The sequence below is a fragment of the Poecilia mexicana genome, unplaced genomic scaffold (assembly GCF_051168715.1).
Source record: "Poecilia mexicana isolate PSO_F unplaced genomic scaffold, ASM5116871v1 scaffold_4, whole genome shotgun sequence".
NCBI classification, from domain to species: domain Eukaryota; kingdom Metazoa; phylum Chordata; class Actinopteri; order Cyprinodontiformes; family Poeciliidae; genus Poecilia; species Poecilia mexicana.
Genome location: NW_028263373.1, coordinates 27,842,665 through 27,859,885, shown reverse-complemented (window position 1 = coordinate 27,859,885; position 17,221 = coordinate 27,842,665). Strand labels below are relative to the sequence as shown.

At 39.8% G+C, this 17,221-nt stretch overlaps 2 protein-coding genes across 3 annotated transcripts in view; one reads left to right on the top strand and one right to left on the bottom strand.

Moving 5' to 3' along the window:
• Positions 1 to 5,495, bottom strand: part of gabra5 (gamma-aminobutyric acid type A receptor subunit alpha5) — a 29,350-nt gene extending 23,855 nt beyond the window's left edge. Inside the window, exons 1-4 of the mRNA XM_088005144.1 lie at positions 5,411 to 5,495; positions 5,184 to 5,308; positions 2,644 to 2,711; positions 1,854 to 2,074 (exon numbers count right to left, since the gene is read on the bottom strand). Of these exons, the coding sequence (XP_087861270.1) occupies positions 1,854 to 2,074; positions 2,644 to 2,711; positions 5,184 to 5,308; positions 5,411 to 5,493 (497 nt within the window). The 5' untranslated portion in view covers positions 5,494 to 5,495. The remainder of the gene's footprint in view (positions 1 to 1,853; positions 2,075 to 2,643; positions 2,712 to 5,183; positions 5,309 to 5,410) is intronic.
• gabrb3 (gamma-aminobutyric acid type A receptor subunit beta3) overlaps positions 1 to 17,221 on the top strand; it is a 53,428-nt gene that overhangs the window by 17,605 nt on the left and 18,602 nt on the right. The window contains exons 2-4 of one of the 2 annotated variants that reach the window (XM_014981767.2): positions 8,919 to 8,966; positions 11,676 to 11,767; positions 11,897 to 11,964. In XM_014981767.2, coding sequence (XP_014837253.1) covers positions 8,919 to 8,966; positions 11,676 to 11,767; positions 11,897 to 11,964 — 208 coding nt within the window. Of the gene's footprint in view, positions 1 to 8,918; positions 8,967 to 11,162; positions 11,595 to 11,675; positions 11,768 to 11,896; positions 11,965 to 17,221 lie in introns of those variants that run through there. The other variant, XM_014981768.2, reaches the window with a different exon arrangement.

The window sequence follows — 17,221 nt, the reverse complement described above, 5'->3', positions numbered from 1 at the left end:
ACCAAACCTCAAAGGCCTTCAGAGGAAAGTCGTTTTATCGAGACTATTTACTAATAAAGTCAGTTCTGAATTAGGGGTTTACGATAATGTTTATCATTTATAATATATAACTAATAATGTTTTTTTAAGCTGTCCATATTGTTGAAATTGTAAGTTTTACTATTTTCTCTACAGTGAGAGAATCAGTAGATGTTAATAAATTTGAAAATATGATTAAATGCAGTTACTATGTGTAGACTTCTTCTATATGTGTGGTGTCCTAAAGAAGCATTGGTGTCTTTTTCAAGAGCAGTATTTGTATTTATGAGGCTATAATTGCTATGAGTAAGTTAAAAAAAGGTAATTAATACTTCTTATCGTCATTTTTATTGTTATCGCGGTAGTACCAAAAAATATTGTGATAAAGCTTTCAGTCTGTTTGCCCATATCCTGAAGGAAAATTAGTTGCGTTGGACTTTAGTTTGCAGTATCAGAGTGAAGAGGAACAAAGATAAATGAAGATCTTATGTGAAAGAGTTTTTAAAACCACGCTTTTTTTTCCTCTCTAATTCATGGCTAAGTGCTAGTTTGTTCTGATCTGTTAAATAAATATAAGGATTATTTTCCAAAGGACTGTATTCGTGACTGCTCCTGAGTTTGCACAGCAATATAAAGAAGAAAAAAAAAGAATATATCTGTATTAAAAAGGTAACTACGGTGAAGCTACAGAGAGTGAAGAGGGTCAAAGCACTGTACTCTGAACCCTCAGTTCAGAGTACAGGGACAAGCACGATGCTGCGTCAGTGCCGGGTCGGCGAAAACAAGTGTGTGGGCTGTTTTCAGTGCAGTGGTGCTCCAAAAAAACAAACAAAAAAAAAAAACACTCAATGCAAAGAAGCGGCAGGTCGAGGTTTTAGTCATACCTCTGATGCTAATTGGATGACATAACATGTTTCACTCGGCTATAACCAATCAGTAACTGCGTTTCCGTTACAAACGTGTTGATTTTCTGCTAATGTTGAAACAAAACATAATTTCATGTTTATGGTGTTGCCGTTAAATAAGAAATGCTATTAAAGTCACACGTGAATAAGTTTGTCCACATGATATTGTCATTAAAAATCATGCCGTGGCATCAACCTCCATCTGCTTCCTGTTGTCTTCTTCTTCGTCTTCTTCAGTGGCAACATCTGGCTGTTGATCGTGTGTCTCGTTTGATGTGAAGAAACAGCCTCCATTGCAGTTTCGCAAAATAAACCAATTTCAATATGGCCACAAAACCGCTTCATACTAGACGCAAAACCTTTTATCGAAAAACAAGTTTTTTCCGAAATTGCCACGTTTCCATTGAGTAAATTTAATTTCAAAATGTGAAATTGTGTGACTGCATGCTGTTGTGAAGCGCACAGCCTGATTGAAAAAGAAACAGTAGCTGCCTTTCCATGGACCATGTAGTTGGGCAATTTGAATTTTCAAAAATAAATTTCCTTGGTGGAAACAAATCAATTTTGAAAACAAACTTCAGTACGTTTTGGCGCGGGGATGAGGTTTATCTCGTAAAACTGCAATGCAAACACTTTCTTCGCATCACACAAATCACATGATCCAAAAACAGATGTTCCACTGGCGCAAACCATGAAAAGGACAACAGGAAGTGGTAGGAGGATGATGGCACACTGTGGCTTTTAATGGCTTATCAACTGAACAAACTGATTTCCGTGGGATTTTAGTTGCGGGTCTTGTTCAGTGGAATCACTGCATTTGCACAATTATGTTTTTTTCCGTGTTATCAGAATATCGACAAACTTCTGAGCACATTTGCAATTGAAACGCAGCCGCTGGTGCGGTGGCAGGACGGCGGCCTGAGAGCCCACCTCATGGTGTAGAGGAGCGTCCCGTCATCTTTCAGCCGCAGCAGCTTGTTGGGTGTGGTCATGTTGTGCGCAATGGACTTTTTCCCGTTGAGGAAGAACGTGTCGGGGGTCCAGATGTTGCTGGCCAGCAGGTTATTCAGGGCCAGCATCTCCATCGGGCCTTTGAAGCAAAGCCTTTCGTCTTTCCAGCTTTGACGGAAGAACACATCAATGGTGTATTCCTGCAGAGAGAAGCTTCAGCTGCATCAAACTAGGACTTTACGTGGACGTAAAAAATGGAGTCTCACCTCTGATTGAGCAGATTTGTACGGAAGCCGAGAGCAGACATTTTTCCGATGTTTTTCTGGAGAAAAATTACTCTTGAGAACACAAAGATTCTTTTCTAAAGATCATGAGACGATTGGTGTGTGTGTGTGTGCGTGCGTGCGTGCGTGCGTGCGTGCGTGCGTGCGTGCGTGTGTGTGTGTGTGTGTGTTAAACCTGACTCTAATTTCAGGTTCTCCTTGATCTGACGTTGTCAGCTTGAGTTTGTTCTCGGCAAGGTCTTAAGGACACTGAGAAATTGATCATGAGCATTCAGGAACACATCATCGTCTCCTTATCTTGCAAAAAACGGTCATTGCTACTTTGTGATAGAGACACAAATATCTCATTAAATCAAGAGCAAATGCGACTGTGCTCGGCTTTCGTACATTTGAGGCATAGTTTACATATAATAAACCTTTTAATAAGAATTACTGTATAAAAGATTCATAAAAAGAGCTAATCTGGGGGGAAAAAAATTGCGTACCATTTCCGTGTCAGAGACCGGACCGAAGCTTGTGACAAAGATGTTGGTTTTGATCTCTGTCACCTTCTCTGTTGGAAAACACAGAAAATTATTCAATTGAAATCTTAAGTATACAAATAATTATTATCCAATTATTAATTTCAGATTTTTCTTTTCTAATTAATTTCACCGTTAAGCAGATGACATGCAGTCCTTAAGTCAAGTAAGATCAATTAACCCAGAGAAAACATGGTCAGTTTTTAATCTGGTACTGTTGTCAGCTGTTCAAAAACACATCAATTCTATGTCAAAAATATGCTTCTTACAACTCTGAAGCATGGCAACCCGAAATGATAGAGGAGTTTTCCTCTATCATCCAAAATCAGGAAGTATTGTGGGTTTTTTTGTTGTTGTTGTTTTGTTTTGTTTTGTTTTTTCTGCATCTGGTTAGGAATTCAGCAGCTAGAAATCCTACTGGGACTGGAAAAAAGCAACAGAATCACTGATGTTAGCCTCTTGTTAAGCACAGAATCAATTAAGAAAAAGACCCTAGTAAAATATATACTATATCAATGAATTTAAAATGCATTTAAAGGTTTGATTTTTTTCCCCAATTGACCAAATTTAGTGACAGTATTGTCAAAAATAATAAATGAATAAGTAATTCCAAAATAGAAGCCAGAGCAAGGGCAGTAATATTAAATATACTTATGGGGCATTCATAATTAGCCTGACTGTAAGTATACAAACTGTATTATGCTTAGTACATAACTCAAGGTCCAGGGGCCGAATTGGGCCCACCATAACTTTTTATGTGGCTCTTCAGAGTCTAGGGCCACATAAAAAGAACTTTAAAGATAAGTTGTGCTCTTAAATCAAATCCAAGCATTTTTATCTTCATACAGCCCAATTACATGATTATGAAAAGATGTTTTCATTTCAAAAATCGAATGCAGAGACAGCTGTTTGTTTTAATAATACTTTCAGTTTGTTACAAAGTAGTTTTATCAATACACTCTGCCACATCCGGCCTTTTCAGGAAATCCATGATCATGACGTGGCCCAAAATGAAAATGAGTTTGACTCCCATACAAGTGCATTCATTTTGCTTTCATTTGTTCAGGTTTTGTATGGACTGTCGTTTGAAAACATTTCCAAACTCCTTTCTGCTTTTTCTGTGCTCAGGTCACCAGAGCAGCTCCTTTAAGATGCTTTCAGTGATGTCAAGACACTAAATATGGCACTGACTTTTGATTGCCTTAGATTACTCTGGCAATTTAAGTTGTCAGTCATTTATGTTTTGGGTCATATTTTTAAAATTTCGTATTAAGATTTTACTGATTTTACGTATGTTAGTTTTTCTTTCCTTTAAGATTTTTTTTGCCTTGTTTTGGGGTTGGGGATAAGAAAAATATTCAGCATTTAAATCAACTACATTAAAAAAAGAAAACAACCTAAGGGGTAGTAATGTGTAGCAGTATATGGCGTCCCATATACTGAGACATTAGCCCTCGTTCCAGCTGACTGGGGCTCAGTTCTCAACCCTGGGCCTTTGCTGCACGTCTCTCCCCCTTTTTCTGCCGTATTTACCGCAAATAAAAGTCACTGATGGCAGAAAAACCTCTACAAATCAAATTTAGTTTGACTAAATGACATGACATGTGACTTTGGTGACACCTAGTGGTCGCAATAAAAAAGACACTTAAAACTGATTATTTGCAATCAGTTGCAAATAATCTGATTTGCAACTGACGACAGTGCATCGTCACTGCAACAGTGCATCGTCACTGAAAAGTGACGATGCACTGAAAAGTGCATCGTCACTTTTCAGTGACGATGCACTGAAAAGTGCATCGTCACCTTCCTAAAAAAAAATGGCCCAGGTCATTTTAATTTTACCAAAAGATGATTTAAGCAAAAAGAAAAAAAAAGACTTAGGTCGTTATATCAGGAAGGTGATGATATTGAAAACAGACTTTTCCAATTTTCTTTAAGGCCTGAAAATGCCAGTTCTTTTTTTCCCCCTAAAGGCTACAACGCATAATAGAAAAATGTCTAATTTTACAGCAGATTTTTTTTTTAGCTTAAAACTATCAGAAATGTGGGGATTATGCCAATTAAGCTGAGTTTTACTAAAATAAAACTGAAAAGTGCATCACAGATAATTATGTGGTTAAAAAAAATAGGTTAAAGTTTTTAGTTTTATGAATTTAATGAATAGACTGAAAGAAAGCTGATCTTTCATTCTTTGACCACACAACTTACCAATCAGAGCTGATTCAAATCTTATCTGTAACTATACTGCTTCATCACCAGTGCAATTAAAACAAAAATAGCTTTGTTTGTTTGTTTGTTTGTTTGTTTGTTTGTTATGATGTTAAATCTCACTGAGAGAAGGTCTGATCAGATCAGCTTTGTCTCATATCACAGAAACATTTCTTCTTCTGTAGAGATCAAACTGTGGTTTCATAAAGATCTCCTCTCCCTTCAGTAATATTCAAGCGCTCCCATCACAGTTGTGCACAAAGAGTTGTAATGGCTTATTGATCCACTGGACTCACCTCCCAAACCGGGCCGGAGTCTGTTGTCGTAACCGTCCAGCAGTCCGTCCAGGATGCGGGTGAAGATGGTGATGTTGTCATTTATCTCCGCCTGTTTGGGGGTTCCAGCTAAATCCTGGGAGAGGCTGGATGAAAGACAACTTTTTGTTGTTTTTTTTTTTTGGGGGGGGGGGTGTTTATGGTAACTCACTACACGTCCGCAAACATGCCAGAACTCGGATCCTCACCTCAGACGGCAGGTGATGCTCACAAGCAAGACACAGAAGCATAGACGTCTCATTGCAACGCTGAAGCACATCCCATCGCCCATTCCTGAAAACACACACACACATACACACACACACACACACACACACACACACACACACACACACACACACACACGCACACACACACAAAAAAAACAGCAGCAGCTCCAGCATGAATGGTACAACATTAAGGATTCCCAAAATCAAGTAAAACATCAAACTGTGCTTTATAATTCAGTGAAGAATAATTGAGGTGAAATTAGAACTGTCTCTATGTATATGGACATTTTTGAAGAAGAAACATGTGGATGAAGTTTAGATTTCTTAAAAAAAACAACAAAAAAAAAAAACCCACAGAACTTGGCACAGAATTTGGCACTGAATTTCAAAATGAGACACCAACTTCAGCAGGAGCAGCGTTCACACTGAACACACTGCAAAACGATTGTCAACTACAAAATACGTCAGTACTGAAAAACCTGCATGTGCTCACCTTAGTAAAATAATGACCTAAGTCTTTTTATTTTCATGATTTTGGTGATTTTTTAATTGCCACTTCTTTTATGAGACAATGTGATTTTGGTATAAAAAAATGACAAAGGCCATTATTTTAGGATGTCATAGTTGACTAGATTTATTATTTTTGTTGTACACTGTGGCCGCCCCACAGTCTGTGCCGCTCTGGGCAGAGAGCCACACTGACATTGCCACATACATACTTCAAGCAACAGTGACTGGGGATTTCACCAGCAGCACAGTTCAGTAAGTGCTTCATCTCTAAATAAACTACATTAGATTTGATATCTTTACAAAAATAAAAATAAAAAAATTGGTATGCCCAGTTTCAATGAGGTAAATTAACTCACACATAGGATTATGCTGATTTCAGATTGTTTTTTCCTTTTTTGTTAATATATATATAATCGTGTAAAGCATGAAAAAAAGAGTCAGCATGCATTGAAATCTCCAGATCAGGTGTGTGCAGGTAGCCAAACACAGTCGCCCTCCTCTCTGCGCAAGAAGACAACATTCCTTAAAAAAAAGAAAAAAAAAAAGAAAAAGAAAATTAAAGCACACATTCAAAAATGCTAAATTCTTTCTTACATCAGAGCACCCCTTCTGTTTTGGACAACCCCCCAAGCCCCCGCCACCTCACGCAGCCCACCCGCTTCTCTTGTCTTCCACACGCTCATTAGGTTCCTCTCCACTGAGGCTTTCACGCAGGAAAATACCCTCAACCCCTGACTGTCTACACGTCCTGCACCACACCTGGAGCTCGGTGAACCCCGAATCATCATCATCATCATCATCATCAGCCGCACCACCACCATCAACCCCCACGCACATCCACGACACATCCCAACTAACCGACGACGAAAATCCGTCACGATCTCGGCAGAAAGCTCCCCTCTCATCTGAAAGTCTAACCGACGCAGCAGCGTCTCCTCCTCCGATGCCCACACACACACACACACACACAACACACGTCCCGCTACATTTCCCTCTCTGCTGGCGGACGACGCCGCGCCGCTCCCGCCGCATGTGCCGCAGTTCGCCGAATCTCACCACGGCAGAGGATCAAACTTATGCTGCCCTCTCAGACGCAGACTCATTTACACCCCCACCCGCTCCTGTAAAACAAAGACTGCTGCTTTCAATGTCAGCTACAGCTCTCCCCAGAACGATTATTAAAAAAAAATAAATAATAATAATAAAAAAAATGAAGAAGGAAAAATAAAGTAGGCGGCAGAAACGAATAAGGGTCTCCCCCGCCCCCTACTTCCTCCTCCTCCTCTACAGCTGTGTGGACTGACCATCCTTTAGTTGGTCTCCGAGGTGCCGCACGGCGAGCTTTGCACTAAATCCAACAGTGTGTTCAGCGGGAGAGGACGTAGTAAGATCCGGAATCCACTGCGCACTGAGCAGAACTGGGCGAGAGAGCAAGAACAGCAGGAGGATGTGTGAGGAGAGGGAGAGGGAGAGGAGGAGGAGGAGGAGGAGGGGAAGGGATGGATGGATGGAGGGTGAGAGGAAGAGAGAGGAGTCAAGAGAGAGATGAAGAAAAGATTCAAACCATCTTTCTACAACGCAGTTGCTGGAAATGAACGCGCTCATCTGACTCACCTTTGTTCTTTGACTATATTACGCACTTTTATTACCGCGGCCCCGACAGAGCCAAATGTGTTCTCTATTAGTTTTACAAACATGACTACGACTGCGTATTAGGGGCACAAAAAAAAAAAAAAAAAATTCTAGAAAAAAAAAGGAAATTTTGAAAGGTCAAAAATGTGCTAGAGAAAACTCAGAAATTTTGAAATTCATTTCCGAAAATTTCTAGTTTAAAAAAAATAATAATTTGTACATTTCTGGATAGGAAAAGTCAGAAATTTTCTAGAAAAAAAAAAACTGAAATGTTCTAAAAAAAAAAAAAAAAAACAAAACTCGAAATTCAAAAATTTCCGACTTTTGAAACTCAGAAAATTTCCCCCAAAATTTAAGATTTTTCGAATTTTATGGCGGAAATGTACTCCTCCTCCTCCTTTTTTAAAATCTACAATGGCTGGTATTCACAGCCTTGAACTTCGTGACAGTAGTGGCCAGGGAAGCAAAAAAGTGGGGCGGGTTGGATTATTTCTAGTCAGCATTTTTTGTATGTGTGTATAAATTGTGTGATTAAACTTTAGTGACTTGATATTGGGAACTGGTCCAGTGTTATTTATGCTATTTAATGATCAAGGTGTACAATGAGTCAGCAATGAGTGTGAGGACCGCCTTTTGTCAAACTACATCAACTCGATGTGATATCTATGCACTCTTTATTCTGAAGCACAAGTTTCATTCTGTAGTTTATTGGTTCTGATGCATCTAACTTTGGTGGAAATGTCATGAGAATTTGTCCTGTAGCATCGAGCTAAGCAAAACTATTCCTTATATAGGTGTTTGTTTTTTCTCAAATCCACATTTCGTTGCAAAGTAAGTTCTTAAAAAAGAAGATAAATATTGTGGACATTTTCATAGCAATTAAACAAAACTCTTGCTATAAAGTAGTTTATTAAGCTCCACTAAAACAAGCTGGTGAAATAAACTCAAACCCTGATTTTTAAAAGGCTACTGTCACACTCTTTCCTGTGTTTTCACGGCCTAAATAGGACACGCAGCTGAAAACTGCTGCTTTTGTTGTCAGTGGTCTAGATTGCAGGAGACGAAAATATGTCACACAGAACCTCTGCACATTTACTTCAGCGCTCTCTGCTTTTCTCCCAAAAATGTGTATTGAATCCCATCCACGCGGAGTCGGGTGAAAAGACGTCAGAATGCCACAGAAAGACGGGAAAGTCACTGCGATGTTTGACAGTGTGTGCTAAAAGTGGACAAATCTTGAAACGAAGCGCTCTGGAGCAAGTCTGAGACAGTGAATGTCAGCAATGCAACAGCAAATAAAATCAAATTAATTATAATAATAATGCTTGCTCTTCTGTTTTCACAGGAACGCCGTGGATGGGAATAAAAAGCTGTACGCCATTTACGATACGAGGTAAGGGAACTCCTCGCTCTCTGAAGGAAGGAAGCAACAATGGGAGGCTTTTTTTCAAATGTTTTGAAATGTGCTGACAAAAACTTGTGCTGATCTCTTGCACAACTCAGAGAAATGGTTTCTGAGGGTCCAGTACATTCCAGCTCCTTGCTGCATTATTGAACCTCTTTCTCTCTCAACAAGAAACGCATTAGCAAGCCAACAATAAAAGCTTAAAAACATTCTCAGGAAATCCTCACCAGTAACTGTAACCACTAGGCTGTTCGTTTTCTTTTGGTTGTGTTCCACTAGATCTAGAAGAATTTTGCTCCACTACAAATCCAGGTAGGACAAGACAGTAGACTGTAAAGCTGGAGTATGTAACTTTTATAAATTATGTTTTTAACATGTTATTTAAAATTTGAGATAGGTAATCTGTGAAAAGATTGATCTCCTCCACACCCTTCCTGAGCTGCTATTGCCCGTTGAAGAAACGCACCGCTCCCGACCAAAAGCAACCAATCAGAGCCAGGAGGAGGGTTTTACTGCTGTCAGTCAACCTCATGTACTCACTGGGGAAACAACTTATTACACAAAAACCATTTATCGATGGCTGTGCCTTAGCATTGAAGACACGCTCTACTAGCTGCAGCAAGGAAATTGTGGGGAGTTGAGGGGGTGTGATCAACCACAGGTGGATGATTGGCAGCGCTAAGACCCGCCTCCCGTCTCTGATTGATTGTTCCTAGTTAGCACTGGGAGCAATGGGAGAAGGCAGAAAAGCTTGATTTTTTTTTCTTCAGATTTGTCTCTTCTATACTGTCAATACATAGTGACCGTTTAAAAAAAAATTGCCTTAGTAGAAATTGTTTCTACTGATGCAAGTTAGTAGAAATTTGCTTTGGTAGATTTGGTGCTCTACCAAATCTGGCTCCAGCCCAGGGGCCCACATCCTTGTAAATCCAGCCCTTGTTGCCCATCCAAAATTCAGCTCTCTGTGGGGGTGAAGTGTTTAGGATGATTTTCAAAGGTACTTTTTCCCCCATCCACACATTGAACTTTGCATAAGTTCTGAAAGAGTTGATGTACTTTCACTTCTCTGCTGTGTCCCCTATGGTTTGTCCAAACTGCACAAGAACCTCTGCTGGCTTTCAACAGCGGCCTCTTTTCTTTCTGTTCTATAAAGGCAGATGTGTGGAGTGCGTAACTCATACATGGGTATGTCATGATGGGTTTAACGGATCTTACCCACATGCATGAACACCATAAGAGACGGATGAAATATGAAAAGTTTATTTACATAAAGCAAACAATAGAGGTGAAGCGGGTCCAGAAACTGTACGGCTGCTCTCGGTGCACTAAGATAAGAGGAGGGTGGTGAGTTCAGGTTGCTGGGAAACAGGAGGTTGCAAATGTAAAATTCGTAAACTTACTCGCTCTGTGCGTTCAAACGGCATAGAGGGGACTGGTAGGTCCTGGGATTCCTTCAAAGCTATTGAGTCTCTTCTCCGTGGAGCTTGGTGGTTCGGAGAGTGGGGCTCAGTGGCCGTCAGTGGTATGGAGAGCGGCGTTGGAGGGCGGACAGGTAGGCTTGTCCTTGAAGGCGGCAGAGTGTAGGTGGAACGGCCGGTCGGAAACTTCAGAATCTCAGGCAAAATCTACGGAAACAGATGAGGCTTGGATCTCAGGCATCTATGGGGTAAGAACTCATGACGTCGTGAGGAGTGAAGAGAGGACAGGTAACCAGATTCAGATGAATCCATCTACGGTTGACACTCTGGCGTCGAAAATAATTGCAGATGCCATTGAAGCAAAGTGTGATTGTACAAAGTTTGAACTCAGAAAGGCAATATGCAAATGCACAGCACAAGATTTTATTTGTAAAACATTTTGAATGTGCATCATTTTCCTTTCATCGTCACTCACAGTCCCAATGAAATACACTGCAGCGTGTGGCTGTAATGGGACAAAATATTACAAGGTGCGAATTACTTTTGCAAATAAACAGAAATATTAAATTTATATACACATGGAGTCGCCTTAAAAGCAGGACCCCAGCTTTTAGACAAACTGCTTCACTAGCTCTGGTCCACACCGTAAAGAAACTGCGGCTGTAGATTTCTGAAGTCACGTGCTCTAATAATTAGATATGGCGCTTACATCATTTTCTCAACTCTGGAAACTCCTTTCAGCAGCCTTTCCTTTTCCCTTTCGGCTTCGCCCCGTGGTTTTTACCGAGAGCGACGGTAATTAGAGCTTTTTAACGCTAACAGTGAACACCAGACAAAACTCCCCGTAGTTCGAGCTAAAAGTGCTTGGAAGCAGCCTCCACCCAGGATGATGCTGAGAGTGCGGAGCGGCCACCGTGGGGCGGCTGTGTGCGGCTCCGCCGTCGTCTCACACAGGGATGGACCGTCCAAGTTACCGCGCCTGTGTCTGCTGAAGGCTGGCAACACACACTGACACAGAGGCAGAAGTGATGGGGAACAACTCCCACCTTAGCTAGAGCTTCACTCGCACCTTCATTTGGTCATTAAAAATAGCCACACACTGAGAGAGTCGATAAGGAATGTGGGGGAGCCAGGGCAGGGGGCTGCTGGACGCTGTTTCACTGCCGCTGGTCGTGGCTGTGATGTGCTGCGCCCAGAGGTGAGAGTCTTTGTGGGGGGTCCAACCGGACACCAGAGTGTTCTCCACCAGCACTGACAGCCTTTGTTTGGTGTTTTTCAGCGTCAACGAGCCTGGAAACATGTCGTTTGTCAAAGAAACTGTGGACAAACTGTTGAAAGGATATGATATTCGTCTCCGGCCAGACTTTGGAGGTATGACTCAGGCTATTTATTGCTATTGTTATATTTAATATAAATGTTTCTCCAACTGTTCTTTTTATTTTATGGCCGGTAAACCAAATTTTCCTTTATTTTATTGTATTTTGTTTGTTTTCATTTTAGGTCCACCTGTTGCTGTTGGCATGAGCATTGATGTGGCTAGCATAGACATGGTATCAGAAGTTAATATGGTAAGTTTATACCTAAGCTGTTTGTGCTAAACTTTTATCACATTCTGGGAGATGGGTTGAGTTGCTTGGGTTGTGAAAATCTTAGAAGTGAGTTTTAAATGGGCAGTATGTTGTAAAATTGACGTTTTTGAGCTTTACATCATGTTATCATATTATCCCCTCATCAAAAATATACTTTCATGCACGTTTGAGAAATCCTTTCATCTTCCCATGGCAACCAGCTTTGCAAATTGCTTGGGAAGTACTGAGTGCCACCTTCGAGGACGAAGCTCCTCCTCTGAGGTGCAGTTTACAAGCTTTTGCCTCACAGAGCAGCACTCTGCCTCAGATCCCCTGCTCAGTTCCTTCAGACTAGCCAGCAGCAATTAGCAAACGGCTCGTGGAACTGTATATCTGAGAAGTAGCTTCTAGCTACAATGATGGTAAAAAAAAAAAAAAAAAGGAAGTGAAGATGGTCAGTGAAAAGTCTCATGTAGGCTCTGGTTTTCAAAGTCTAAAGTAAACAAACAAATTATCTCCCATATCATTACACCGCCACCATTGATGTAAGCCTAAGGGGAGTCCATGTCTTCCTGTTGTTTATGCCAAAATCTGATCATACCATCTGTGTGATCTGTTGATTCTGTGGTCTGTTCTTATTTGGAGCGTAACAATATGAACATCTAGAATTATGATTATTGTAGCTAAATTCATCGTCATTGTTAATATGTTTCTGTTAAAGAATCAAGAGAGCACAAAGTTACTCGTATTTTCATATTTTCTTGAGGCTCTTATTGTGAAGGTTTCCAGGAAGTTCTGTCTTTGTTTATCTACTGCCTCCTGTTTCCACACAGTAGATGTTTGACAAGCTAACAAAAAGCACATTATTTTGTCCGGCCGAATTTAAAAGCAGAGCCTCGGCTACAAGGCTGACAGTCCAAGAAAAGTTAGAAACAACTTAAATAAACAAACTTGGTGATTAAAGTCACTTAGAATTAGCTGTCGCCGTGATATGGAGGCAGAGGATTTGAATTGTGTTCTTGCATGTGGTGAGACAAAACGAAATCTTCAAGAAACCTGTCATGATTTGTCCTGCTGACCTCTGACATCAATGAGGCATTCTCATTCACATAGCTGCTGCTGGATAATTTCTCTTTTTCGGAGTATCTTCTGTAAACCTGAGAAACAGAAGAATCTGTTCTTCAGCGGTTTTTGAGACACTCGGGCTGATTATAACACGCCGCGTCCGAAACGACTCAAACCTCCTGTTTTCCTCCAAGTTTGAGTCACCTTTAATCTTCAGCGGTGTTCAATTGAATTCTGTCCTGCTGCAATCATAACCCCTGAGCCGTTTGTAGAGAGAGCACTACAAAAGTTTATGAATAATTTAGCACCAATTTACAAGCACCAACTGCATGTCCTGGCAGAACATGCTAAAACTCGTGCACCACCCGCTTTAAGTGCCAAAGAAAATCACCAAGTCAAAGTAGTTAGCACCGCCAAACCTTCTCCACCTCCACTATATGACCCTCTGGTCTGTTTATTCGCTGTAAACATGCGTTACATTGGATTTGCATGTCATTCGAATGACTACGGTTCTGATATGTCACATAACCAGTTGAGGTGGAATCAGCAGATGGTAAACATCACAAACGGCAAACATGCATTAAAGGAAAACCAATGAAAACCTCAAAGAGGAATATAGATAATTAATAGTTTATCATCATCAGAGGAATTTTATGACAACTTCTATTTGGTGCTGCTCGGTAATCTGGTAGAGTTTGATTTAACTCTTATTTTTAATTATTTTTTTCAGTGTTTAATTAGAGTTTAGCGGAATTATATATACACATTTATTATGTTGGTGCATTGCTGGTTAATTGTAGTAAACAGTGCATGATGACTTATGTGGGATAGAAAAGATACTTATTGGATGTGAGCAATATTGACGATTGGCACATATAACCTTTCAAATTCAAAAATACTTTATTGGATCCCAAAAGAATATAAAAAAATTCTCAATTATATACTTTACGTTTGATTTGATTTTCAAAAAAGAAAAAAATTGTTGATTTCTACCAACAAATTAGTTTTAACAGTAATTAAAGTACAAAATGTTTCATAATGAAAAGGACAGGTAAACGTTACAGTGCTAACTTGCAATAGAAACTGTAATAGAATCGACTCTTCATAGATGATTTGTGATTTTGCGTATACCCTACATGAGACCAGATTCAAACCGGAAACGACTTAACACTCCAGTAGAATTATGTATTCCTGATTCATCATAGGCATATGTTGAAAATGATACGCGGATTTGCATTCATATCAGTCGTCGACTCGTTTATTCTGAAAATTTTTTTTTTATCACATATCAAAAAAAGAGCGCTTAATGGGATAAAAAGGCCACCTCCACTTTTAACTCGGCTCTCGCTGTCCGCTGGGCCTTGTGAAAGGATGCCGACTCGTCTGTGGTGATCGGATCAGACTGTCTGTGCTAATGGCTCCGGGCGTACAGATGGGGACCCAGGAAGTGCATCTACCCCTCCAGCCTGAGGAATGGTCTCATCTTGAAGATAACACCTCCCTCCACCCGCTGCATACCCTCAAATGGTACTTGAGCATCTGTTAAAAGCGATCCGGCCCTGTTAGCGATAATGGAGTTGCGTCTTATGACTCGTGAGCCAGCTAAAAATAGCCTCAGCATCTTGATGGGCTATACATTATCAAACACACAGGATCACTGACGGCGCTGCTTTGACTCCACCTCAAAACATAAGCTTTTCTTTTTAATGCCTGCAGCTACTGTATGCATGATTTTACTATAAGTTTTGTTTCTAAAGTCTGTCAGTCAGAAAAAACTGACTGACAGATCTGCCCATCTGCACGTGTGCGGTTAGCAGTAATCACTCCAGTGTTGTCAACTTAGTTACTTTGTTTAGAAACTTTTCAGACAAAAGAATCGGCCAAAATCAGAATCGGTAGATCAGCAGGCCTGCTACAGTAACAAATTTTGCCTGATGATAAATTGTCCCAGTAGTTATTGCGATAAACGATAATGTTGTTTTGAAACCATTTTGAAGTGATATAATGTCAACGGCAAAATAATACAAGAACACGTTCTCACAGATCAGAAAACCTTAGATTCTAATGAACAATTAACATTTAACTGGAGGACATTTTAAATATCTAAAGTAAAGTTACCAAACAACAGAAACAACAGATGAAATCAGTTTTAAAATCTCTGTAAACAAAATTGTTCTTCAAAAAAATTGACTAAGTGAAACCAAAGCACCAGACTGAAGACTTTTATCATCCAGATTTTGGTAGAAACAGAGAGAGAGAAAAAAAAAGATAAATTATGGAAATGGAACTTATTGAGCTCATTTTAATTTATGCGATTAATTTGATTTATTGCTTATTGCAACAGACCCAAAGGCCCGGTTTTTTAAAGGGGCGGTATTATGTAAGCTAAACTTTTTTGAGCTTTACTTTGCGTTATAATGTTATTTCCTCATCAGAATCACATCTAGAGTGTCGCCTTGATTTTTTCATGCATGTTTCACAGATCTTTTAATCTCCCATGGCAACCATTCAACAGTTAAAATATTGTTAAAGGGTTAATAGAGGATTGATGTTGACGAACTCCTGAAGGTGAAGCTTCGGAAAGAACAGGAGCTTCTTTAAGAGACACGCGCCCAATTTCAGGTTGTTGAATTAAAAACTCAAATTTCTTTTAAGTAATATTATATACACGTATAGCACTTTTATAACAACTCTGAGTAACATGGTAAGACTTTATTGTGCTATAAAATGGCACTATATGCCTGGAAGACACATAATACCACCCCCTTAAGGATTGTGATTAGCCAGAAGCACGATTACTGCTTCAGGACATCTGACTTTTGATTATGTCCCTTGCTGTCTTATGCAGTGTCTCTGCAGAAGAGTGAACTTCACTGTATCCTGACCAAACGCAGAAAAGCCGTAGTCCAATTTAAACATAGCTTATGCTGCAGAGTTAGAACTACAGCAGATTCAAGACAAGCAAAAAAAGAAGTCGCCAATACAAGACATTCCATGATAAAAGTCATTGGCAAGAAACAAGCAACTAGTTGCATGTTTCTATACCATGAATAGCAATTTACCTGTTTTCTATTAAGGTACCAAATAAAAAACACTTCCAATCTGCAATAATTGCTACTTATATCTATTCTTACTTCATATTTACTTTACATAATTGGCAAATAAAGGACAAAAGAAATGGGACAGATACAACTATTTTAGATCTTACCCACAGTGCAGAAATGCCCCCTGTCCATGAAGCTCCTAATCCAGTAAAGCTCCCAGAGGTGTTTTTTTTACACACCGCCTCAGTATGAGTCAGCTGAAAGACAAATCCATCATGTGCTAAAAACTCCTCATCCATTTTGACACTTTAACATAAAGCAACTTTCTGCCTGAAGGAAGCGTTACCCTTAAAAACTACAGATGTTCTCCAGGATTTTAATGGAGGGGGTTCAGTTAATAAGTCAGACACACAAAGTGGTAAAAAGCTGCAGCCTCCAACTAGAGAACTCGGCTAGAAACCCTGGTGTAGCTCTCTTTGTGCAACATGAAGAGTTTCACACTCCGTTACACAATGCTGAGATGTGAGCCAGTACAGAAACCCCCTTAACTCCACTCTGTCTTGGTGCTTAAAGCTGCAGGATGTAACTTTCACAAAAAATATATCTATTTTTCCATATTTGTTAAAACTGAAACCATGTTGTGACAGTGTAATATGAGGACAGATAATCTGTGAAAAGATCAAACTCCTCCCCCAGTTGCACGAATACCATCTGAATAAACACACCACTCCCAGTAAAAAACAACCAATCAGAGCCAGGAGGAGGAGGGTCTTAGCGCCGTCAATCAATGCTAATGGTGAATAAACAACTTACCATTCCAGGAAAACAGGTTTTACTCCATCATCTATGGCCATATTTACCACAGATAACTAACCACACGCGAGCATTTTTGGCTGCATAGCCATGAATGCTAACTAGCCTTAGCATTTGTAGTGGTTGCTACACATGAAGAAAGAAAGGAAGGAATAAAGGGAGGGGAGAAGGAAGGAAGGAAAAAAAAACAAAGCTACTAGTTATGAAAGAATTTTGATTTTAATATTTATTTTTCAATGAATATTCATTATGACATAAAATTTTACACCCAAGAAGCATTCACTTAAACACAGAGTTAAAAACTAATTGTCCATCAACCACCGAACTCATGACGT